General features: G+C 42.2%; 1 protein-coding gene across 5 annotated transcripts; it reads right to left on the minus strand.

Moving 5' to 3' along the window:
* Positions 1-21: 21 nt before the first annotated feature.
* On the minus strand, positions 22-21,972 carry LOC146672441 (uncharacterized). Of its 5 annotated transcripts, none has more exons than XM_085386142.1 (8): positions 21,781-21,972; positions 20,036-20,386; positions 7,271-7,603; positions 7,081-7,188; positions 3,944-4,267; positions 1,502-1,831; positions 465-773; positions 22-362 (listed from the first exon to the last, which is right to left on the minus strand). In XM_085386142.1, exons 1-8 carry the CDS (start codon positions 21,815-21,817, stop codon positions 271-273), a joined length of 1,884 nt encoding a protein of 627 aa, XP_085242268.1. In that variant the 5' UTR covers positions 21,818-21,972; the 3' UTR covers positions 22-270. The 5 variants fall into 5 exon arrangements, with proteins under 5 accessions (XP_085242268.1, XP_085242245.1, XP_085242250.1 ...); XM_085386119.1 differs by lacking the exon at positions 20,036-20,386 and adding an exon at positions 7,973-8,320 and having other exon boundaries at positions 21,781-21,969; XM_085386124.1 differs by lacking the exons at positions 20,036-20,386; positions 21,781-21,972 and adding exons at positions 7,973-8,320; positions 12,179-12,385.
* Positions 21,973-25,361: the final 3,389 nt, after the last annotated feature.

Consider the following 25,361-nt stretch of genomic DNA (forward strand, 5'->3'; position numbering starts at 1 on the left):
ACATAGCCTAAAGACGCTCCTCTTCCTCAGAGGATCCACCTGTGCTTCCTCTCCTCTCTCCTCCACCTGTTACAGTGAGGGAACGTCCTCCATGATGGAGGAGCTGCTGGAAAGTGCTGAGAGTTTCCTCCAGAGTGAGACCTCTGTCACAGTTCAGAGGATCTACGGCAGCAGAGACCTTCATGGACACTAAAAGTCTCAAACACACAACAACAACATCACACTGACTCCACTCTGACATCACTGATCAATAATCAAAGAACACACAGATCAAACTGATTGATCAGCCATCAGAGGAGTCGGATCAATGGAGCTGCTTCTGTTCCTGATGTCCCCTGTTTGATGCTGGACCTGAACTCTCCCTGCAGAGGAGACACAAGACAGTCAGAGACACACACACACACACACACACACACACAGTCAGACAGGAACTAACAAACAAACAAACAAACAAACAAACAAACCTTTGACTCTGAGCTGCACTTTTTTGTATCTGCTGGTTCTCCCGTAGACTTTACATCGGTATGTCCCACTGTCTCTCTCTGTGGGACGTTTCAGGGTCAGACTGAGGTCTCCAGTTTTCAGCGGGTTTTTATTCATCTCTGTTCGGTCCCTGTAAACCTGGTCCTGTTCTCCAGCCTGGTCTGAAAACACGTGGACCTTCCTGTCATGAATGTCCCACCACACCACTTTAGCATCTGCAGGAAAGTCTTTCTTGGTTTGAAAGGGCAGCTGGACAGACTCCGCCCCCTCCTCCACCTGCACCTGACAGACTGAGAGGACAACAAACAACATGAGCTGTGAGGGAAAATTTCTCTTTGAGTTGACACTGTAATTCTTCCCTCTCATATGAGATTAATGAAGCTTGGACTTTACTGCCTGTCCATGTCTCAGTGTTTTGTTCTGTTGTTCACAGCTGATGATTACGTGGATGCACAGGTCCTCTTCTGCTTATCATGCCTATGGTGTGCCAAAAGGTTCAGTTTTGGAGACTCTTACTATTTCTGTTATATACGTTCCCGCTTCACCAGATTTCCGGCACTTTGACATTACTTGTTACACAATGCAGATGACATTCAGTTGTACATCTCTTTTTTTGAAGTTAAGTTAAAGATGTGGAATTGATGCTTAGACCATTAAAAGTAGGATTGCTGAGAATCTTCTCCAATGTAATAACGAGAAAGCAGAAACAGATTCACTTAAGAAAGATTTCCAAGTAGAGTTTCTTTGTGTTGTGCGTCCTTGTCTAGATTATTGTTGTATTTATTGTTGGACAACCTCGCTGGGATGTCTGCAGATCAGCTTCAGAGTTCACTTTAAGATTTTGCTCTGACAGTTTCTCCTTCAGCTTCATGCTGATCGATTTCCAAACTGTTGCCGATCAGTAAGCTCGATCTTTCCTAACTCACCAGGAGGATAAAGTATGGCGATACATTAGTGTTAAAAGGGTGATATGTCCATATTATGTACAGCACATGTGAAAATCAAAGTATTATCTGACCTCTAACTTTAAGCTCCACCTGTTTCTTCATCAGGGTGTTTCCCTGTCCGTTGTAGACGGTGCAGGTGTAGGTCTTTCCATCCCAGTCAGTGGGGTATGTCAGGGTCAGACTGAGGTCTCCAGTTGTCAGCGGGTTGTTTTTCATCTGTGTTCGATCTTTGTAAAACACAAACTGTTCTTCAAGGTTGCCAGGTCTGCTCTGCCATATGTGAACCTTCCTGTGTGAACTGTCCGTCCACTCCACTTTAGCGTCTTCAAGTAGATTAACTGTGGCTTTGCAGGGCAGCTGGACAGACTGTACACCTGAATCCACCACCTCCACCTGGGGGACTGAAACAACAACAGAGCACTGAGCACAATAAGTTTTGCACTGAAGTTAAATATTTGTAGTTAAAACATGTTTGACTGATTCCTTTGAAGTTGCCTTTGATGTCCAATCAGCAGCAGAGCTGGTTCCTAATGAACTCAGTGTCATTTTAGAATAAAAGCTTTATTTGCAGTCTTTGAAAGACAATGATACTGCACTTATTATCACAGAGGTGTCCTATGAAACAAGGTCAACATATCCATACTTTCTTTGTTTTAGCTGGATCAACAAAATCTAAATCCTGTTTTTCTTCACAGCAGTTGCAGGTAAACTGCAGCAACAATGCGACTCAGACAGTTTCTCTGTAACTGCAGGGCTTCCTGCAGTTACAGAGAACGGATCAGACACGGATCAACAGGTTGTGGATAGAAAGCAGATTCCTTCAGCAGAGGAACCATATCACACGTGAAGCATGTCGTCGGGAAACAATCAGTGAAAATGGGACACTTTGAGCCTCAAACTCTGAACATGACCTGCTGCAGACCAGCTGACGTGTTCAGTTACCATGGAGATCTATTTTTATATTACACACAAACACATATGTACATACATATACATACATACATACACTCAACAAAAATATAAACGCAACACCTTTGTTACTGCTCCCATTCCCCATGGGATGGATGTAGAGACCTAAAATTCATTCCAGATACACAATATAACCATCCCTCCCAAACAGTGGTCACAAATCAGTCCAAATGTGTGGTAGTGGGCACATCTGCTATATTGAGATAATCCATCCCACCTCACAGGTGTGCCACATCAGGATGCTGATCTGACATCATGAGTAGTGCACAGGTGTACCTCAGACTGCCCACAACAAAAGGCCACCCTGGAATGTGCAGTTTTTTGCGCTATTGGGGGTCTGGGGACCCAGAACCGGTCAGTATCTGGTGTGACCACCATTTGCCTCATGCAGTGCAACACATCGTCGCATGGAGTCTATCAGATTGTCAATTGTGGCCTGTGGAATGTTGGTCCACTCCACTTCAATGGCTGTGCGAGGTTGTTGGATATTCGTGGGAACTGGTACACGCTGTCGTATACGCCGGTCAAGCACATCCCGAACATGCTCAATGGGTGACATGTCCGGTGAGTATGCTGGCCATGCAAGAACTGGGACATTCTCAGCTGCCATCTGCCCTGAACAATGTGAACCATGATTCATCCGTGAAGCGCACACCTCTCCAACGTGCCAGACGCCATCGAATGTGAGCATTTGCCCACACAAGTCTGTTACGGCGACGAGCTGGAGTCAGGTCAAGACCCCGATGAGGACGACGGGCATGCAGTTGAGCGTCCCTGAGACGGTTTCTGACAGTTTGTGCAGAAATTGTTTGGTTGTGCAAACCAATTGTTCCAGCAGCTGTCTGGGTGGCTGGTCTCAGACGATCTTGGAGGTGAACCTGCTGGATGTGGAGGTCCTGGGCTGGTGTGGTTACACGAGGTCTGCGGTTGTGAGGCCGGTTGGATGTGCTGCCATATTCTCTGAAACGCCTGTGGAGACGGCTTATGGTTGAGAAATGAACATTCAATGCACGGGCGACAGATCTGGTTGACATTCCTGCTGTCAGCATGCCAATTGCACGCTCCCTCATTGCTTGTGGCATCTGTGGCATTTTGCTGTGAGACAAAACTGCACATTCCAGGGTGGCCTTTTGTTGTGGGCAGTCTGAGGTACACCTGTGCACTACTCATGATGTCAGATCAGCATCCTGATGTGGCACACCTGTGAGGTGGGATGGATTATCTCAATATAGCAGATGTGCCCACTACCACACATTTGGACTGATTTGTGACCACTGTTTGGGAGGGATGGTTATATTGTGTATCTGGAATGAATTTTAGGTCTCTACGTCCATCCCATGGGGAATGGGAGCAAAAACAAAAGTGTTGCATTTATATTTTTGTTCAGTGTATATACATTCATACACACACACACACACACACACACACACACACACACACACACACACACACACACACATATAAAATGAAATTAGTGTGTAAAAGGTCACAAATTTGGATTATATGAAATATCTGTGAGTTCTGAATATAAACACACGACTAACCTTTGACAATGAGCTCCACCGTCTTGCTCATGATTGGACGATTTCCTTCGTGGCTGTAGATCGAGCAGGTGTAGATGTGTGTGTCTTTGTCTGTGGGGTATTTCAGGGTCAGACAGAAGTCTCCAGGTTTCAGCAGGTTCCTCTTCATCTCTGTTCGGTCTTTGTAAACCTCGTCCTGTTCTCCAACCTGGTCAGACACGTGGACCTTCCTGTTGGAAATGGAATTGTCCGTCCACTCCACTTTAGCATCGTTGGGTAATCTGACCATAGTTTTGCATGGCAGCCGGACAGACTCCTCCCCTGAATCCACCACCACCTTGTAACCTGAGGGAACAACAAAGCACAACAGGATGGTCACATGACCTCCCTGTCCCTCCTTGTCTTCTAGTCTCAGTCAGATTGTGTCTCAGTTTGTTCCTGACTCGTTCTTTGGTAACTCGTCTGCAGCGTCCTGTAAAGTGCTGCAGACATGTTGGATGAAGAAGAACAGACAGACTGAGCCTCAGCCTGGGGCTGATGAATACCATGCCTGAAAGACTACTCAGGACTTCTGGGTTTTCATCAGAAAGGAAGACATTCAGAAGGCTTCAAGGCAATGAGAACATGTCGAATCCACTCAGCTCTGTCTAAGCTTTGAATTGGATCAGAGTTTAGGTTTTGTTAAAGAGAGAATCAATCTAGACTTCCTGCTTAATGTGCTGGTTTATGCAATTTACACTATAGTGAAATCACATTACCTCTGCCAGCAATGTTGTTGTGTTTAAATTCCACCAAGCCCAAAGCAGCATCAGCAGATTAAAGCAGAAACATGCATATACAATAACACTACGTACCCTGAGCTTGCTCGGTACAGCTACATCTATCACTACAGCCGTCTTCTTCTGTTTGTCTATCACCACTATATCCAATTGGTAAGTCCCACAAGATCTTAGCTCGGTCATTCTCCACCACCCTAGGAGAATTTTGACCTCGGGACTTCCAGGTTATACTCGGCACAGATGTTCCTGTACACTATGCCGGCCACTTGGTTATGGCGTTCCATGTATGCCTTGCCTGCTAGCATCTTGCACCCTGCTGTTAGCAGACTGAGAGACAGCTTTTTCCATCAGGCCATCAGACTGCTGAACACGTCATAGACACCTCAGGTTCACTACTGGAACTTCAACACTATGCACTACATACTGTACAGTAATGCCACTTGTTTTGCACATATTCAACTCTGTATATTTTTATATATTTTATTTATTATTTTTTTACTATTTAATTTGTAAAAATGTGTATACACACACACACACACACACACACACACACATACACACACACACTTAGGATAATATTTAGTATACACATCCAGAAATGCATACACTATTATATATTGTACATATATTTATTAGTTTCAGATTAGCCATTCTTGTATTTTGCTCGTTTGTGTTGTTGTGTTTTGCACATCTCTGTTGCTTGTGGGGCTCGCACACAAGAATTTCACTCGCATGTGCTGTGCCAGTGTGCCTGCACATGTGATGTGACAATAAAAGTGATTTGATTTGATTTGATTGTTATGGCTGGATTGTCTCTGGGGCATCTTTACACAGCCTGCACCTGGGGTCTTGCCTGGTATGATGGACTCCAGCCTCTATGGATCTTGTGCTCAGAGCTTGTTCCTGTGCTGCCATGATTAGTGCCTCTGTCCAGCTTTGTCCAGCCACTGGTGGGACCTTCTCAATTTGTTATTGTCTGACTACATATTTTGGCAGTTGGCCAAGTCTGTGAGTATTTGGTTGGCAGTTTGCAAGGCCTCAGACATCGACAGCTTGCTGGACTTCTTAGGCACCTTCTTGTAGCACCTTTCTGCAGCTCCGATACTTGGCTAACCTCCCTCCGTGCTACCTTGATCTTGTGGGTAATTCTTTCTCTAATGGTTAAAATTGTATTTGGGAAGAAATTGATGAAGTTATCACCATTAACACTAAATTCCATTTTCTGGGTGTAATAGTGGATGACAAGTTAACATGGAAATCACATATTGAACATGTTAAAAAAAGTTGGCTAAAAGTATTTATATCCTGGGTAATGTTAGATATATATTAGATTACAAGACAATGAGAATATTATATTTTTATTGTTTCTACCCTATCTGAGCTATTGTGTTGAAGTATGGGGGAATACATACGTGACTAATATGAAACCATTATATTTATTACAGAAGAGAGCGATTCGAATTATGCATAATGTTAAATATAGAGAACACACTAATAATTTGTTTATAAAATCGAAATTGTTAAAACTAGAAGACATAGTGAAATTACAGACTTTAACTATTATGTTTAGGGCGAAAAATGAAAAATAAAACACTACCTCTTAAGTTACAAAGTTTATTTGTATTGTGTTCAGAAAACGGGGACGGCAGAAGGAAGTTTTATTTTAAGCACCGGTTTGCTCGAACCACACAAAGGCAAATGTGTCCAACAGTCACAGGCATAAGAAACTGGAATTCTCTCAGTGATCATCTCAAGTGTTGTATAAATGTTTCTTAATTTAAAATCTGCTATAAGAATAAAATGATAAACCAATATGAAGAAGTTGAAAAGAATAGAATTTAATAGTAGAAAAATGATCCTTTTAGTTTGATATTTAGTGGTATTGCTCATTGTTGAGTATATTGTTGTTTGCTTTGTTTTGTTTTGTTATGTGCAGAAAATTGTCATAGTGTAATTTTGGTTGCCTACTTGTATTATCACAGATAGGGGGCAGGTATCAATAAGAATTCTTCTTCCTGCTCCTTTTCATGCATGGAAACAGTGTTACTTTAATTGAAAGGAATGTTGTGTAAGGGAATGCATTACTGCTGTACCACGTGTGAAACAAAATAAATTAAATAAAATAAAAATGAATGGTTGTCTCAAGAGTGCTCTGACTTTTTGTCAGCCTGGCTACAGTTCTGGAGAGAAACTTAGAGGTTTTTTTAATCACTGATGAATACTAAGATGTCAAAGGTTTACGGAGTTCCTTTTCATAGAGCCACAAACTAGGGTTTGATCCCCGGCGGGTGTGTTGCAGAGTGGGGAAAAGAGGTTTGAAACACGAGCAGACACCTGCTAACGCTCGGCATTATGGGTAGTGTAGTAGAAGACACTCACCTGACATAAAATACTGCCGCAAATGAAAGAAAAGACCTCCAGAAACCCCAAGAACAACCAGGAGAACCAGGAGACCCACTAAAACTTTGGACCAGGATGGAAATGGTTCTGTGGAGAAGCATAAAAAAGATTTCTGACCTGTGACCTGTATCTAGAAAACTGACCTCTGACCTCAACTTACAGCACTGACCTTTGACCTGCAGCACTACTTTCTGTCTCAGTATGTCTTTGTCTCTGTAGATGGTGCAGATGTATCGTCCCGTGTCTTTCACTTTGGGGTGTTTCAGGGTCAGACTGAGGTCCCCAGTTCTCAGCAGGTCTTCATTCATCATCGTTCGGTCTCTGTAAACTTCTTCCTGAGTTATAAGGTCATCATTTCTGTTAGAATACTCATGGACTGTGATGAGTCCGAGGTCAGAGCGAGTCCACTCCACTGTGGTGTCCTCAGGCAGGTCAGATGTTGTGTTGCAGGGCAGGATGACAGACTGTGACCCTTCCCTCACCGTCACCTCCGCCTGCTGGTCTGAGAGGACAAGAAACCAAAGTGTCAACTGTAAAAGTGGCAGCAAAATTCCTCTGAGTGTTTTGTGCTGGGTGATGCATAGAATGTCATTTATTTACATATTTACAGAAATATGTGTGGTAAACACAGCCCTCTGCACACGAGCTGACATGAGTCTGTCACATTTTCCAGAGGCTGCAGCAGTTCTCTGCAGTAATCTCCTGCTTTGTTGTTCGTGTTTCCTCTGAGGTTACATCGGTGCTAAATAATGCTGCGGGTTTCATCTGTATTTTTACAAGACTTTGGGAATTAATTTGCGTCAGTTTGACCTCTGACCTTTGACTAGAGTATTGACCAGTAATTACAGCAGGTGTTGGGCTTGTTGCTGACCTTTGACCAGCAGCTGGATGTCTCTGAGTCTCCGTTCTTTCCCTCCAGCACTGATGGAGCAGGTGTAGTTGCCGCTGTCAGTCTTTGTGGGTTTCCTCAGAGTGAGGCTGAAGTCTTTAATGATGAAAGCGTAACGATTCATTGATGTGCGTCTGCTGTAACGCTGGTTTTGTCCTCTACCATCGTCTCCTCCTTCTCGTCGTTGATGTACAGATTTGGGATCGAGGTCACTGCAAGTCCACATCACTGTGGTGTCCTCAGGTGTAATACCTGAGAAAAGACAGGGCAGCAGGACAGACCTTTCCCCCTCATTCACCTCCACCACCACAGCCAGAGCATGCTGGGAAACTGAGGACACACAAAGAGAAACTCAAATCAAATACATGTTGTGGGTTTGACCCAGAGTTTAAATGATGAATGAAAAGTGACATTATAGCCGGAAACCAGATGTACAAACACACAAATGACCAAAACATAAATAAAATCTAGAACTTAATTGCCCTTTATTGTTTCAATTTGTAAATAACTAGAAATTTGTTAATTCAAACATAATTAGAAATTGATGTAATCTGTGAGTATCAGGCCATTGGTGCACATTCAATACAATTCAATTTTATTTATATAGCACCAAATCACAACAAAAGTCGCCTCAAGGCGCTTCATAGATACAGAGAAAAACCCAACAATCATATAACAGATTTGATTCTGTAGGAGCCATAACTAAATGTATTGAATTTTTGATGATCACTGGGTTTTCATTTGTTTGGTTGCTATGGTGATGTGTAACGGGAGTCACATGGGTGCTAGCGGTGACATTAAGAGAGCGTTGTCAGTCTGTCTTTCACTGGTTTGATTTTGACAGAGGGCTGGGTAGCCGTAGTTTTTGTTGACCGCAGCACAACGAGTTTCCCCTTGTTGCATTAGCGCCTGTGATGTTTTATTGCTCTGTAAACTCTCAAAGCACTTTAATAAACAAGCAAGCAATTCCACCTCTCGCATTATTGCGTAAAGTTGACAGCGCATCAGGCAAATAGGCAAGCTCCATCCCTGGCCTCTAGCGACTGTGGAAGTCGCTACAGATTCAATGCAGAGAGGTCTATCAATACATAGTGAGTGAGAAAGGTGACTGGAAAGGAAACACTCAGTGCATCATGGGAATCCCCGGCAGCCTACGTCTATTGCAGCATAACTAAGGGAGGATTCAGGGTCACCTGGTCCAGCCCTAACTATATGCTTTAGCAAAAAAAGGAAAGTTTTAAGCTAATCTTGAAAGTAGAGATAGTGTCTGTCTCCCGAATCCAAACTGGAAGCTGGTTCCACAGAAGAGGGGCCTGAAAACTGAAGGCTCTCCCTCCCATTCTACTTTTAAATACTCTAGGAACAACAAGTAGGCCTGCAGAGCGAGAGCGAAGTGCTCTAATAGGGTGATATGGTACTACAAGGTCATTAAGATAAGATGGGGCCTGAAGTTTGCAAAGACTGTTAAATTGTGCGAGTGGTAGTTCACTCTTTGCAACATAGTAGCTGTTCTAAACAGATTTTTCAGGTTTATTTTTAGTATGTTATTTGCAATTGGTGTTTGTTCTGGGAAAGATATTGCAGACTGAGCAATGATGTATTCCTCATGCGCCTCATTCCTTCTAATGGGGTCTTTCTTAAAAGTACTGGTCCCAGTAACAAAGGCGCCTGTCAACTCAGCAATCAAGGGAAAACCAACAACACACCCGGCAGAACAAGAATTTCACTCGCATGTACTGTACCAGTGTACTCCACTCCACAACCCTCAGGACAAAGGGACTAAAGACCTGAGTAACACTCTGGGCAACTTTGGGCTGACTCAGCATGTAACGGAGGCCACACATAATAGAGGACACACTCTTGACCTACTGATCTCCAAGGGCCCAGAGGTTCAGTCAATGAGCTCGTCAATACTTCAATGCTAACATGTTAAATGTATTGGATACAATTGCTCCCATTAAGGTGAAGGTTATCTCTGGAAGGAAAAAGTCTCCATGGAGAAACTCCACACTGGTGAAAAATGAAAAAAGAGAGTGTAGGAAAGCTGAGCGCAGATGGAGAAAAACAAACCTCCAGGTTCACTATGACATCTATAAGGAGAAACTTCACAATTATAATTTACAACTGAGGAGTGCAAGGAGGTCCTACTTCTCTGACATCATCACTAAAAACAGCCATAATGCTCGGGTCGTATTTTCTACAGTTGACAGGCTAACAAACCCTCCTGTGCCAGTGGCAGCTGAACTTCATTCGACCATGGCCTGCAATGACTTTGCCAAATTCTTCACTGAAAAAATCCAAAAGATTAGACAAGCAATTGGTACATCAACAGCAGATCCAGGATATGTACTGTGTCCACCAAAAAACTGTTTAAACACCATGAAACAGTTTCACCCGATTAACAGCAAAGACCTGGAGGACATCTAAGGTCAACTGAACTCCTCCTCCTGCTGTTTAGATGTCCTGCCAACAAGTTTTTTCAAAAAGGTCTCAAAGACTTTAGAGTCAGACCTGTTACAGATCGTCAACTTTTCTTTAATGTCAGGTGTGTTTCCAGAACAACTAAAAACTGTAAAAGCTGTAATCAAACCTATACTGGAAAAGGACAGTATAGGCACAACACAGAAGAGCTACCTCGTCAGCCCAGGACTCTGCAGTCTATTTACACCTACAGGCCAGTGGACACTCTTTCAATGATGAGGATGTAACATCCTGGACAGGGAGGAACGCTGGTTTGAGCGCAGAGTCAAAGAGGCCAATTACGTGAAAAGGGAAAGACCATCTCTGAATCAAGGAGGGGGCCTAAGGGTACATCTTTCGCCATCTTACAATGCTGTGATTGCAGCCATTCCCCAACTCTGAATGCTACTCATGGCCATTGATCAGTGGGTTTTGGTCAGTGGTTGTTGGTCATGAGATTTTGCATAATTAAGATTAACAGACTGACCTCCCAGCCCATTGTTCCTCAGTGGGCTGGTTTCAGTCATTATGCAAATGTACTGGTTGGGGAAACCTGCAGTCAGCTGAGACTGAAGAAGTCACCTGGATGACGAAACGTTTCTCCCACAAAACGCTACGTCCAGATGAACAGAATCAACTTTTGGAGATTTACTTTCCTGGATGATTAAGAATGCATCAAGATGCCTTTAAAGGGATTTTAAAGTTTATCCCGATTTCATTATTTATGTCTGTTCTTATATAGCAGCCTTTATTATGAGCATTACTTTTGTTCTGTGTCATTTGGAACAGTGTCAAAGTAGTATTTACTGTAAATCACTGGTATGTAACACCGAAATAACTCATGTGGTCAAGTATCTTCTGTCACTGTCTGTTTATGTTTGACTTCAGGAGGCAGACCATAAACAACCCCATGAAATTGTTAATCAAACTCTCTTTTCTGCTGTTTTCACCAGTAATCAATTCAGTAATTATTAATTTGTATTCTATATTATATTATCTGACTTTTTGACAGAGCCCAGACACAAATCTACAAGTGTGTCCACGACTCTCCAACATACTTTTAAGTGAAGTTTAGTCTGCACTGGGTTTTTGTTGTCGTTTTGTTTTAGACTGTTACTGTTTCTGACTTCCTGCCCAGCTAAACTATGCACGTTGACGGTGCTTCTTTGAAAAAGATTTTTACTTAAACAACTTAGTTTTATTTTCTGGGAAGTTAGTGAAACGCTGCGGTGAAATCAAACTTTTCAGAGGGAATCAGTTCCGGTTACCGCATCAGTGGTAGTTTGCGAGATTAAACAGGAAATAAACAATCCTCACAGTTCTGAACAAAAAAAAGAAAAGCTTTCGATTTTAACATTCCAGTCAGTCACACTTTGGTAACAATAGCAGATATAGATGGCCACTTCATTGCATGTTCCTGTCACCTGTCTGAGAATGATGTTGTGATATAAAGGATTATCGGACCTGTCAATAAAGCCTTTTATCTCAGATCTGCAGCCATGACCTGTGTCACCGAGCTAGCTTAGCACGGCTAGTTAGCCTCTCCCAGGCTCAAACTTTCAACACAAAGTCGGTCCAGACTTTCTCACACCACCCCTCGCTCTCTTACAAATAAAGCCATCATTACATCGGTAATTTCACACACTGCGTGTATATACCTGTGCGATAAAACTTCGGTCTGAGTGCAAGATAAACATTGTTTACATAAAGTATATAAGAGTTTCTTACCGCTCGTGAGGAGCAGGAGCAACAGCAGCATCTTCAATCTCCTGCAAGAAACAGCAACCAGTTAAATCCAAATACTTCTCATTGTTGCGCTTAATATTTGGGGATTTATATCTCATTTGGAGCCGTCGATAAAAGACAGTGGAGGGAGTAACACCAGCTATACTGTTTACTTTCGGTTTCACGTGAACAACAGTGTCCTGTCTTCCAGGTTAACTGGTTATTACTTTCATGATGTGCGGATCGATCCTGAAATATCGATTCCTCCGATACCAATCATTGATGTTCTAGAATCGATTCTCACATTAAAATATCGATATTTTTAGTAATTTAGGGTTAATTTGTAGTTTATCATTAACAGCAACACAGTGGAAAGAAACTATAACACTCGGATTGTCTACATTCAAAGGAACTACTTCTTCTTCCGCCTTTCATAGTCATGTGCGAAATACGGCCGTATAAATGTCTCGCAGCCCCTTGGCGCGCGCGCTCACAACAATGGCTGAGCGTAATTGTGCGGACATATTTTACCTCCACAAACAGCTGAGACGTGGTTTGGATACATGTGGCAAAAAAGTGCTCCAAGAGTGAGGTGTTGTGGCCATACTTTCCCAACCTTGAGACCTCAGAATTAGGGAGACAATCAAAAGGGCTGTTTTGGGGGGATAAATATATTTTACAGGGTTTATTTATCGGGTAAAATACGTTAAATGTCACTGTTATTATTGGCCGGCCTATTATTGGCCGGCGGGGGTGTCCAGAGGCTGCTTCCACCTGAGGACCGCCCTTCAGGGTCTAAAGAAAGCCGCGTAGTACGTCACGAGCTCCCTCGGTGGAGTGAAACTCTGCTGTCTGCTCCTTGCTATCTAAAATATAACCGGGCGCTGACGTAAACTCTCGACCGTCTCACACTTCTGTTTAATTCGTTTTCTGTTTGACGTTTATTCAGCTGTGTGAAAACCCCGGAGGAATCCACCCGAGGGATTAATAAAGTTAAATTTAATTTAATCTAATAACTTTAATCTCAGCCAAACCGATTTACTCACGAACAAACGAAACACTGAAAAAGCCAAACAATAACATTTATAAGTTATCAAAGTGACTTATATATCATGTTTAACCCGAGTAGCGAAAGACCGCGGGGGTTTGAAGACGATGTGTCGGCTCAGATATTTGAAGTTTACACAGCTACATTCTCACCTGAAAATATGTTAAAAGTTCTTTTTTTTTTTTGCGACCCAGAAAGAGAAATAAGAGTGATATTAAAACTAAGTAGCTGCCGTCATTGTTGGAAACTGGAATTGGCTCAGCCGCGCTATGAACTCTGCAATATGGTTTTTCAATTTTGTTGTCCAGGTGGAAATTCGGGAGAATGGTGGCTCCGGGATTCTCCCGGAAAAATCGGGAGGGTTGGCATGTTTGGTTGTGGCAACATGTCAAACACCTCAAAGTAAATCATATCACAGAATATGAGGCGCGTATGTTGAGACGAATCACGTCTCTCTAGTTTTTTTTATTTCTATATGATGAACTCTGCATTATTAAGTGATAAGAACAAGTAATCTGATGTCCTGTAATCATTATGATGCTATAATTTGAGATACAATAAATAAAATACGATTTTTTTGTATAAAGTACTTGGTATCGGATAGGAAAGGAAATCAGTGGTATCGCACATCACTAACTTTCACTGGCATATGTATTATCTGAGGGAGCTGCACTGCTCAAACACCTCTTATCTCCAAACTAAACTCTCAGCGCCCTGAACTTGTTTATTGATTAAACTTACGATAAAACATTACAAATACACTTACTCAGCAGTGGCGTGTTGTAATGCAGTGTATCGCCGCATGGTGGCGTCTCTTGTGTCATGACTGGTAGGTCACCCTCGTTTTTATTCTTCTTCGTTGTGTACGTGTCACACAGTGGAAATTTGTGTTTTTATGTTTTATCAATCTGTGTGTTGGTACATAATGTTGATTTTATTTGCATGATTTTATTGTGATATTTATATTGCATGTTTGTTTATATTTATACGGCATGGTTTTATCCTCATATTTATATTATGTGTGTTAATGTTGTACCATGTTCCTTTAATTCACTGGACTAAACAGACAATTGTAGGCACCTGTGAGGTGGGGGCGTTCCCCAAGGTGGCCTATCAGCCGCCAGGTTGACCTGTTAAAGGGGATAGCGAGCGCAGAGACAAAGAGAGGAGTGACGCACGAAAGGTGGGCAGGAGAAAAAGGAACGCGTGCAAGCCCGCACGTGTGTGGAAGGAACTGCTGCCTGACTGTGGGGTGCCGCGAGTCGTTCGGCGATCCAGTCCCAACGCAGGAACAGCAACAGTGGGTGGCGATGGCCGCAATGCACAACAGGGCAGGGATGCGCCTCTGCCTGCATCTGACGGTGAGACGAGGGAGGCCGTGTTCAAGTGTGGAGTGGGGCGGGACTGTGCGGCCACGCGCTGTCAGGAGGAGACAGGTCTGCGAAAGGGGCCTCCTCCCTGGTCTGCTGCTGGCGAGTTTTACCATACCGGAAGAGAAGTTCCTCTCCTGTCTCTTTCAGATAAGGACCCTTCGCCCATGTGTGGCTGGACTGTGGGATTATGGGACTATGGGAGGGTAATCTTAGCATATGGAAAACATGTTTTAGCCTTGTTTTAATAGTGTATAGTTATTTCTGCCAGCAGGGTTTTTAGCGGGTTGCAAACACTATTCTTATTGTATACGGGGAATTTTAACTTGTATTTGTGACTCTGGCTGTGTTTTCTTATGAAAATAAAGGGTGTTTGAAGCCAGCTTAGTTTCTGTGCCCTGAGCGCTGACCCGCTCACTCCCCTTTCTGCTTGTATGTATAAAGAGGTGGTGGTGAAGATTTAGGTCCACCAGTCATAGCGGCTACATACGCGGACTAGTGTGCTCTCGTGTGTGGTAGAGCTGGCGCTTTTATTTTTGATATTTGAAATAAATGAGTACTTGTGGAAAGTTAGAAGTTGTTGCTCATTCGCTATCCACCTGCACACATCTGCAGCTGGCGTCGTCTCCACCGCATGTTACAAAGTGTGACTTTCACCAGGTAACGTGGACATTTTTCCTGAATCAGCAGTTGGCGTGTTCAGGTAAAATGAGGGTCCAGAGCTTATCGCTGGTGTCATGAGGAAAATGTCGGCTCATTATTTACCTCATTACCATCAAATGATTCAGATGCACCAAACTATGAAAAACATTGGATTACAGGAAAACTCGATGCATGCTCAATAACCCAGGTAAAGAAATCCCACAAATGATTTCTGATCATCTGGACGCAGTAATTTCAGTTTCACATTCTGCAATTCTTCCTGATGTTCATGAACCACAAAAATGCTTTAAAATTTTAGCCATCAAAAAATCAAGAATAAATTCTCTCTGAGAATGTGTATTTCTTCCTTATCCTCATCAGATAAAGAATTTAGATGCTCTTAAACCTGCAGACCCTCCCCCAGGAAGAGCGAGACTCTTTCCCAGAGATCTGAGTCCAGTTTGTGGTTTTGAACCCCTTGATGTCTAATCTCAAACGTTAACCTCTCTAGATCATATTATCGCTGCAGCTTCAGTAACCATGGCGATATACTCCAACAAGATGTGTACGACCTTAATAAAATAGAGAAGTTGAAGTTTTCTCAATAAGCCTCAAATCCTGGTTCAGGGGTGTTGTTTAGACCACAAACACCACAGAAGAAGAACATTAAACGTTAGCAAGATACATTTATTGGGATTTATTTAAGAAGAATAGTGCATATTTGTAAGCGTCCTTATAAAAATATATGTCAAACATGTTGAGTGCTTATTCACATAGTCCTGCCTGTAGCGATTTGTGAAATGTCCATAGACGAACTCAAAACAACACAAAGTGGGCATGAAACACTACACTACATGTATTAAGGCTGATTTACATCATGGAGCCTTGCTCTAAAAAACTTAGATTTATCGCTCTCTGTAAAGCATAGTGTGGATTTAATAAATAAGTGTTTAAAAGATGTTTAGTCTCAGTACAGAATGTGATGTGCTCTATAAACCCTAACATTACAGCCAACAGGATGCAGATGACACCCAGCTCTATCTGTCCATGAAGCCAGATAACACACACCAATTAGCTAAACTGCAGGAATGTCTTAAAGACATAAAGACCTGGATGGCCGCTAACTTTCTGCTTCTTAATTCAGATAAAACTGAGGTTATTGTAATCGGCCCTGAAAATCTTAGAAATATGGTATCAAAGCAGATTCTTACTCTGGATGGCATTACCTTGGCCTCCAGTAACGCTGTGAGGAACCTTGGAGTCATTTTTGACCAGGACATGTCCTTCAACGCACATATTAAACAAATATGTAAGACTGCTTTCTTCCATTTGTGCAACATCTTTAAAGTTAGAAATATCCTGTCTCAGAGTGATGCTGAAAAACTAGTTCATGCATTTATTACTTCCACGCTGGACGACTGTAATTCATTATTGTCCTGCTCCTCACATACAAGGTCTTAAATAATCAGGCCCCGTCTTATCTTAATGACCTTGTAGTACCATATCACCCTATTAGAGCACTTCGCTCTCGCTCTGCAGGCCTACTTGTTGTTCCTAGAGTATTTAAAAGTAGAATGGGAGGGAGAGCCTTCAGTTTTCAGGCCCCTCTTCTGTGGAACCAGCTTCCAGTTTGGATTCGGGAGACAGACACTATCTCTACTTTTGAGATTAGGCTTCAAACTTTCCTTTTTGCTAAAGCATATAGTTAGGGCTGGACCAGGTGACCCTGAATCCTCCCTTAGTTATGCTGCAATAGATGTAGGCTGCCGGGGATTCCCATGATGCATTGAGTTTTTCCTTTCCAGTCACCTTTCTCACTCACTATGTGTTAATAGACCTCTCTGCATTGAATCATATCTGTTATTAACCTCTGTCTCTCTTCCACAGCATGTCTTTATCCTGTCTTCCTTCTCTCACCCCAACAGGCCGCAGGAGATGGCCCCGCCCCTCCCTGAGCCTGGTTCTGCCGGAAGTTTCTTCCTGTTAAAAGGGAGTTTTTCCTTCCCACTATCACTAAAGTGCTTGCTCATAGGGGGTCATATGATTGTTGGGTTTTTCTCTGTATCTATTACAGGTTATACTGTACAATATAAAGCGCACTGAGGCGACTTTTGTTGGGATTTGGCGCTATATAAATAAAATTGAATTGAATTGAATGTGATCATGTGGTTGTAGGAACGCTCCTCTTCCTCAGAGGATCCACCTGTGCTTCCTCTCCTCTCTCCTCCACCTGTTACAGTGAGGGAACGTCCTCCATGATGGAGGAGCTGCTGGAAAGTGCTGAGAGTTTCCTCCAGAGTGAGACCTCTGTCACAGTTCAGAGGATCTACGGCAGCAGAGACCTTCATGGACACTAAAAGTCTCAAACACACAACAACAACATCACACTGACTCCACTCTGACATCACTGATCAATAATCAAAGAACACACAGATCAAACTGATTGATCAGCCATCAGAGGAGTCGGATCAATGGAGTTCCTGATGTCCCCTGTTTGATCCTGGACCTGAACTCTCCCTGCAGAGGAGACACAAGACAGTCAGAGACAGACACACACACACACACACACACACACACACACACACACACACACACACACACACACACACACAAACCTTTGACTTTGAGCAGCACAGTTTTGTATCTGTAGATCTGTGTGCTGTCCACTTCACATCTGTATTCTCCACTGTCTCTCTCTGTGGGCTGTTTCAGGGTCAGACTGAGGTCTCCAGTTCTCAGCAGGTCTTCATTCATCTGTATTCGGTCCACATAAACTTGGTCCTGTTTGTCAGGCTGGTCAGAGCCGTTTTGATACACATAAACGGTCCTAAATGGTTCATAGTGTCTCCACTCCACTTTAGCATCTTCAGGCAGGTTTTCTGTATTTATAAAGGGCAGCTGGACAGACTCCACCCCCTCCTCCACCTCCACCTGACAGACTGAGAGGACAACAAACACAACATGACAGACAGCAGCAGGTTTCAGAGTTGCAAGAGTGCTCAAGGACGTCCTACCATTTATTAATCATATTTGAATCATATCTATCTAATAGTCACTCATTTGTTCATGCAAAGTTTCACAGGGTTCAGTCCCAGGACCAGTTCTATTAACACATGCTTCCCTTAGACAGTTTCATCAGAAGACATAGCATACATTTTCACGGCTATGCAGATGACACCCAGCTCTATGAAGCCAGATAACACACACCAATTAGAAAAACTGCAGGAATGTCTAAAAGACATAAAGACCTGGATGGCCGCTAACTTTCTGCTTAGGTTACTGTACTTCTTGGAAATATGTTACTCACCAGCTTACTCTGTAAGACTAGTACCATTTAATTTAATTGCTATAGAAGTTGTTTGAAATTATTTTTGATCAAATCAAAATGAATTGCTGACCAGGTTTGAGAGCCGATTATGTAATATGCAGTTTGTTTGTAACAGATATTAGAGGCACGCGCCAAGGACAGGGGAACCTCCAGAATTTTTCCATAGGGGTGAATATTTATGGGGGCCACAAAAATATTTTTCAAGATTTCTGAAAAACTTCAGGACTGAAGTTTAAAGTGCACATTTTATATGTGAAACTTTCTGCCATGAGGGGATTATTATGGAAACCCAGCTCCAGAGACTGTAATCCCAGCTTCCACCCACCATCTAGACACACCTCACCTGTCATCTCTGGCTCCACATCCTTACAACTGTGCCCCATCTCCACTTTAGTCTCTGGTAAAGAGGGTGGGCTGGCTTAACCTGTGGCCAGCCACCCTCTCACCAGACCAATAGCCAGGCTGCCCTCTGTCTCCTTCCGCACCCTTGCACCAATTCACCAGCTTCTTTCATAGACAGCCCAAGGCTACAGGTGGGCCCTGCCTGTGCTAACATCAGCAGGTGCTCAGGGTGAGGAACAGAAACAGGATATGAGCCCTGTGTAGCCCCAGCAGGAGCAATAAAGAGATCCCTGAGAAACCTGTGTAACCTGAGAATCAGGTGCATCTAGGTCCAAGCTAGTAACAGATTTTGTCTGCTGACGCTGGGTCCCTGGTGTCAGCTTTTGCCCTGGTCAACACAAAAACTTTTTTTGGTCTTGCCCTGCCCAAGTCTCTGCTTGCAAGCCCTGCTTGTCAGAGGAGACAGCATGACCAAATGAGGGTACCGATCTGTCTAAACCCAATCCTGAGGGTCCTCGGTCGCCTGAGCCTGGGTGTCCTGGACCATCTCGAGGTGAAAAGAAGAAATGGCAATTCATACACAAAATATTTTTGCCCCCTGTTTTTGTGGTTAAATCTGCTGATAAGTATTCAAAATTAATGAAAGCATATGTATTTTATTCAGTTGGAGGTCTTCCAGTACCAAATCCTGGTGTTTGATGGAAAGCAGTTCACAGTATATACCGACCATAACCCTGATAATAACCAACCAGCTGTGCTTTCCAAGGATGGATGCATGATGTGCAATGTAAATGCTTTTAGCTCTCTAAGAGTGTAGGTTATTATCAGGTGTTTGGAAAAGAAATAAAAAGCAAAAAACAACAACCCCACCAAAACAAAGCAAAGCAAAATCTAAATCAATTCAGTGGCCAAACCACAAATAATATGAGAAAGTAACATGATGCATTAAAGCAGTATATTTTTGTGCAGTTGATATTTTATACCTTTTAATGAGTGAAAATAACGTAAACCAGAAAAGCTAATTCATTCAGTACAGTGTGAAATTCTTTTTTTAATAATAACTGTATTAAATCCCTGTATTTTCTCATAAATGTGGTAAGCAGTTGTTTTTTAAATAATCAGTTGCTGACCTTTGACCTTTAGCTGCACATCTCTCTGTCCCGTTTCTTCTTTCCCATCACTGATGGAGCAGGTGTAGACGCCGCTGTCAATCAGGTCTGGTATTCTCAGAGTGAGGCTGAAGTCTGAAGTCTCCAGAGCATCAGGCCTCATTGATGTGCGCCCGCTGTAGCGGAGGTTCTGCTTTTTGAGATCATCACCTTCTTCTCGTCGCAGGTGGACAAACGTGGGACTGAGATCACTGCGAGTCCACATCACTGTGGGATTTTTCTCAGGAATAATACCAGAGTACTGACAGGGCAGCAGAACAGACTTTGCCTCCTCATACACCTCCACCACCACAGCCAGGGCATGCTGGGAAACTGTAAGGACACACAAGCAGAAAGACAAATTAACAGCATGCTTTGAGTTTGTGTCAGCATCCACGTGCTGGAATGCAGGTTACCTTATCTGCAACTTCTACACTCAGTCTATCCATGTAAGCGGGACCTGAGGGACCTTTGAAAGGGACCAGACTTTTGATGCAGTGTTGGTGTAATGATGGCAGCATATGACCAACCACAAAAATGAACAGGGTTCATGAAAACTAACCTACGAAGCCAATGTTGGAAAATCTGAAGGTCTGCAGCTTAATTTACCACAGAAACAAGTGGAGCTCCTTCACATAACGCACAACAGAGGGTTAAACTCTGCCCAAGATCCTAATCCTGCTTCTCCTGATCAACAAAACGTTAAGCAGAGAATAAAAATTTAGTGTGAAAAGATTCGGTTTCTCTCTCTCCTGGTTTGTTCAACAGTTTTTGATGTAAATGTCTGAGTGAAGCGACGTTCAACGTTCACTCTCTGAGCTCTGAAGTCTGAGATGCCACTCAGATGACCACTGTGCAAGGAGAAAAAATAAAAAAATAAATATCCTGTTGAATCAGAAATGTATAATTAAACAGCTGAAAAGGTCAAAAGTAATGATCAAACAGTTCAGCTGTAACAGCTGCTGCACAGAAACCCTTAAAGCTGATGTGCAATTCATGCACAAAACATTATTAGTGAAATGTACAGGTGGTCCTGGCACAAATACAAACACAAGCAAACCAAACAACTGCCTCTTAAATTGTATTACAAATAAACACAGTTTGCAGAAGTCTACGAGGACAAAGCTTCTTTTCTAAACGTGGCAGTACAGGTCACATGACTTCTGGAACAATGTCCTTTGGAGGAAGCGCACCAGCAAATCTACATGTCTGAATCTCTGAAGGAGAAAAGAATCAAGATTTTGCAATGGGTCAGTCAAAGTCCAGACCATAACCCAACTGAAATGCTGTGGTGGAACTAAGAGAGAGCTTTGCATAAACAAATGTCCAAAAACCTCAATGAACTGAAGCAATGTTGTACAGCAGAGTGGGCCAACTGTTCTTTTTACAGGGATGATTAGAAATAACTATATCACAGGTGTTTGACAAAGTTTAAATATACAGTTCAGGCTGAATGAAACAGCTACCAACAAGAGTGTGCGAGAGTCCAAGTGCTGTGTATTCTGATCTGTGTGCTTTGACTGGAAAACCAGTTGTAACATGAGCTCATCTGAAAGGCACCAAGAAGAATCCAGAGATTTGAAAGTTGCTGCTTTGGATCGTTAGTTTGATCTGAATCAGAATCCAGTGTTTGATGGAAATCTCCTCCTGCTGCACTTCAACACATTAAAGAGAGAGAGATGAAAGAAAAGCTGATGATGAGAGCAGAGAGAGGAAGGTGTACTTACCGTGCAGGAGGATCACAAACACCACAAACATCTTCATGTTCCTGTCAAACTCAGAGACTCTTTAAAAGCCCTTCAGGACATCAGCTCACAGCAGCTTCACTTTCCTCTGCTGATCATCTACTGACACTCTCACACTGCTCACACTGACACTGTGAACCACACAAAGTTTCACACTTCAGTGAGGGAGGACGTCTGTTGCTCAGATCATTCCAACAGAAACTTCAACTTCGATCAGATCGGGGCAGACTGTGAGGAAAGTGAGGAAAAGCAGGAGAAACAAGCTCATTAAATAAGAGACATCAGACAAAGGTCATTTACACTGAAGTCAGATCCAACTTTATGAAGAAGCCAGCAATAAAATCTGAATCGTGTGGAGGAAAAATCTAATTTGAATGAATTTTGGTGTTTGAGCTAAAATATTTTCCCTTCACTGAGTTTACAGTTAGAGTCCATACAATAAATACTCATAATAATAATACTGTATATGAGTGTTTTACAAGACTAACACTGTGAGTTCAGCTGCTGCCACCAACTTTTATGACATGTCACATTCTCCTGTAAAACACACTCTTATCTCTTTATCAATAAAATGAACCGAACTTTGACCTTTAGGATGTTTATCCTTTGCACTACTAAACCTAAGGTCTGCAGCCAGACTGGATGAATAATAACAGAAGCAGAGGACGAGGATGAATACAGGACTTACCTCATTTGTGCATTTAACCTGAAACTTTGTGTCCACATTAGACACTGAGGGCGGCTCTGAGGCCCATTCATTAAGGATCCATCAATTTTCAACAAACTGAAAGTGGTTCAGACTACATCTGAAAAGAAGTTATGAAGATTATTAATTCAATTCTATTTTTCTTATACAAAGGAAAAAAACACAGCCAGAAAGAATAAACACATCAGTAAACTTCAAATAAAGACATTAAAAAAGGAATGAAGGACTTGTGATGTTCCTGTTGGTCTCGCTAAATGGTCAAAATAATGAAGGCTGTTCTTTCTGAGCCCAGGACAAAGAATCCTAGAAAAACAGGAAGTGATGAGTTCTAAATGAAAGTCAAACAGTCTGAATGTGTGATGGCGATGTTGAGATTAGCTCTATTTAAAAAAAACAAACTGTATCCGTAAAATGAGAGAACAAAAAAAGACTGCACAGGTCTGTACTAGTGGAGAGGTTAAACTGCACACAGAAAGATGTTCACACGTCGCAACAGAAGCTGCATTTCCTCTTAATATGAGTGTTTAAAATAGAAAACCACTCAATAAAAGGAAAGTCGCTCTGCGTTGTGGTTCTAATAGTTTTCTTCCCCCTAAAACTCTTTAACCTTGATGACATGTTGCATCTACTTTGAGGTTTAGAAACAAATCTTTGGTGCTCAGATAATCAGCTTTTAGCCTCAAATTAAGACAAAGCAAAAAGTTTTGTGTAGGACTTTAGCTCTGACCAGTAAGCTTGTACTTTAAAAAACAAACAAACTAGTCTTTTTTTTAATTTGGCAGAGTTTAAAAGAGTAAATTTTGCTTGTCCCTCTACAAATCACTTTGTATATTTTGAAAGTACAGTGGTATTCATATCATATGCTATCTGCTTAGCAGGTTAATTAATTAAATTGACAGAAAAGGGGTTCTGTAAACTGTGCATATGCTACAAGCTGATTAGCTGACAAGTGGAACAGCTGTGTGTTTGTTTCAAGGTGACCAGCAGCTGACTCCACCCAAAGGAAGTGACCTCACACCTGTTTTATTCATTGAAACAGGATGATGAAAAGCTGTGAGCGAGCGTTTTGAGATGTAAACACTCACTCAAGAAGAAAAAGACTGGATCAGACTAAAAGTTAGCCAGTTGTTTTTATTTTCACTTATTTACAGGATGGCTCATTTCAATAAAATCAATATGAAACAGTAGAAGATGGAAACCTGCCAGATTTGAGCTAAACTGCTCATTTCCATGTGTCGTCCATGGGCAGGTCACATGACTCTATCCAACATACAAAGACACACAAGAAAAGCCAGAGAAACAAAGACAAATCCAAACAATCCATCATACTGAGTCAAAGTGATCACAGGTCTGCTTGTTGGAAATTACATTAAACGTTACACAAAGAACAAAAAAGAACTAAACTTCATAAAAACTTCACAAATGATGCTTTAAATGAAAAATAAATCCGTGTAAATAATTCAACAGGTCACATGTTAGAACCACCTTAACTAAACTCTGTAGCCGCTCACTGTGGTTTGTCCCAGCAGCTCTTAGGAAACAAACTGCTAACTTCAGTGTCAGCACACACTGTTAGTAAACTATGCAACACTGAATTCAGGTTTCAGTTGTGTTAAGTTGTGAAGTTGTGATGAAAGTCTTCTTACTGACACAGGTAGGATGGTCAGGCGTCCTCTGTTCCTTCACCGTTCATGAACTGTCACTTATAAAATGCTGCCAAACATCAACTACACTCAATAACTAAACGTGTGCAGGTTAAAGTGATGGACGCCCAGATCTGCACTCCAAATACAAACAGACTAAAGGTGTTTCCTCCAGAAACAAAGACAATATTTACAAAGGTCTCACAGGTAAATTGTGAGCGATCACAGCAGCATCTCATCCTGACTAACAGCTTTTAGATGCAGGGAGAGCGTCGTGGTTCAGAGGTGGTTCAGCAGATGATGAAGGCCTTTCTGTTGCATTGTGTAGTGCTGTGGAGGCCATGATGGTCGACTGGGTCTGCTTCTACTGAACTCACAAACACTTCTGAGGTATTTACACCTGAAGCCTCATTGAATGTGAGTCAGAAACAAACGGCTCAGCTGTGATTAATGGATGTTTCCCTGCATTTCTATTTTCACACACTTTATTTCTTACAGCAGGAAAACTGAACAGAATGTATGTAAGAGGTCAGAGTGAGGATGACGTCACTTAATACAGGAAATACATGTTTGTCTGTTTTGATGATGAAGGACTTCTTCAGCTCTGTAAACAGCTACACTTGAGAGGACAGAGGTGATTTCATGGATCAATAACAATGTGTTTATCAGCTTTCATCATCGCAGTGCAGACATGACGTCAGATCTATCAGAGTGAAGGCCGTCTCTCTGATGACGTCACAGAGCAGAGTCGTTCTGTCCAATAAAGGATCTCAGATCAGCTGCTGCCATCTTGTGGCCACAGTTGGTTACTGTCTCTGAAAGTTGTCTCATGTTTCCTGTTGTCCTGCTAACAAAGGCTGGAGCTCATCATGCTGAGAGGGCAGCAGCATTTTGTGGCTCTTCACACATGTTCATTATATTCTGATGATCCTGGATGGAGACAAACTACAGATAAGTGTGTTCAGCCCAACTAGTTTATCTCATTACAGCAGTTTGATGTTTCCCTTTGAATCCCCCTGAAGATCCTGACAGTGAAGCACGTACATAATACTCCAGCCTTTCAACTCTGAGCTTATTTAGTTCTATTAATACACTGAAATCTCATTTGTGTCATGAAGAAAGTCTTTAATCAAACAGAATTCAAAGAGCAGAAACATTTCATATATGGAGTTAAACATGAATCATTGTTTCAACAACATATTTATTGTTGTCAT

This window comes from Rhamphochromis longiceps, linkage group LG3, assembly GCF_057381845.1.
Source record: "Rhamphochromis longiceps isolate RC_006_pf linkage group LG3, R_longiceps_female_GT1.1, whole genome shotgun sequence".
NCBI lineage: Eukaryota > Metazoa > Chordata > Actinopteri > Cichliformes > Cichlidae > Rhamphochromis > Rhamphochromis longiceps.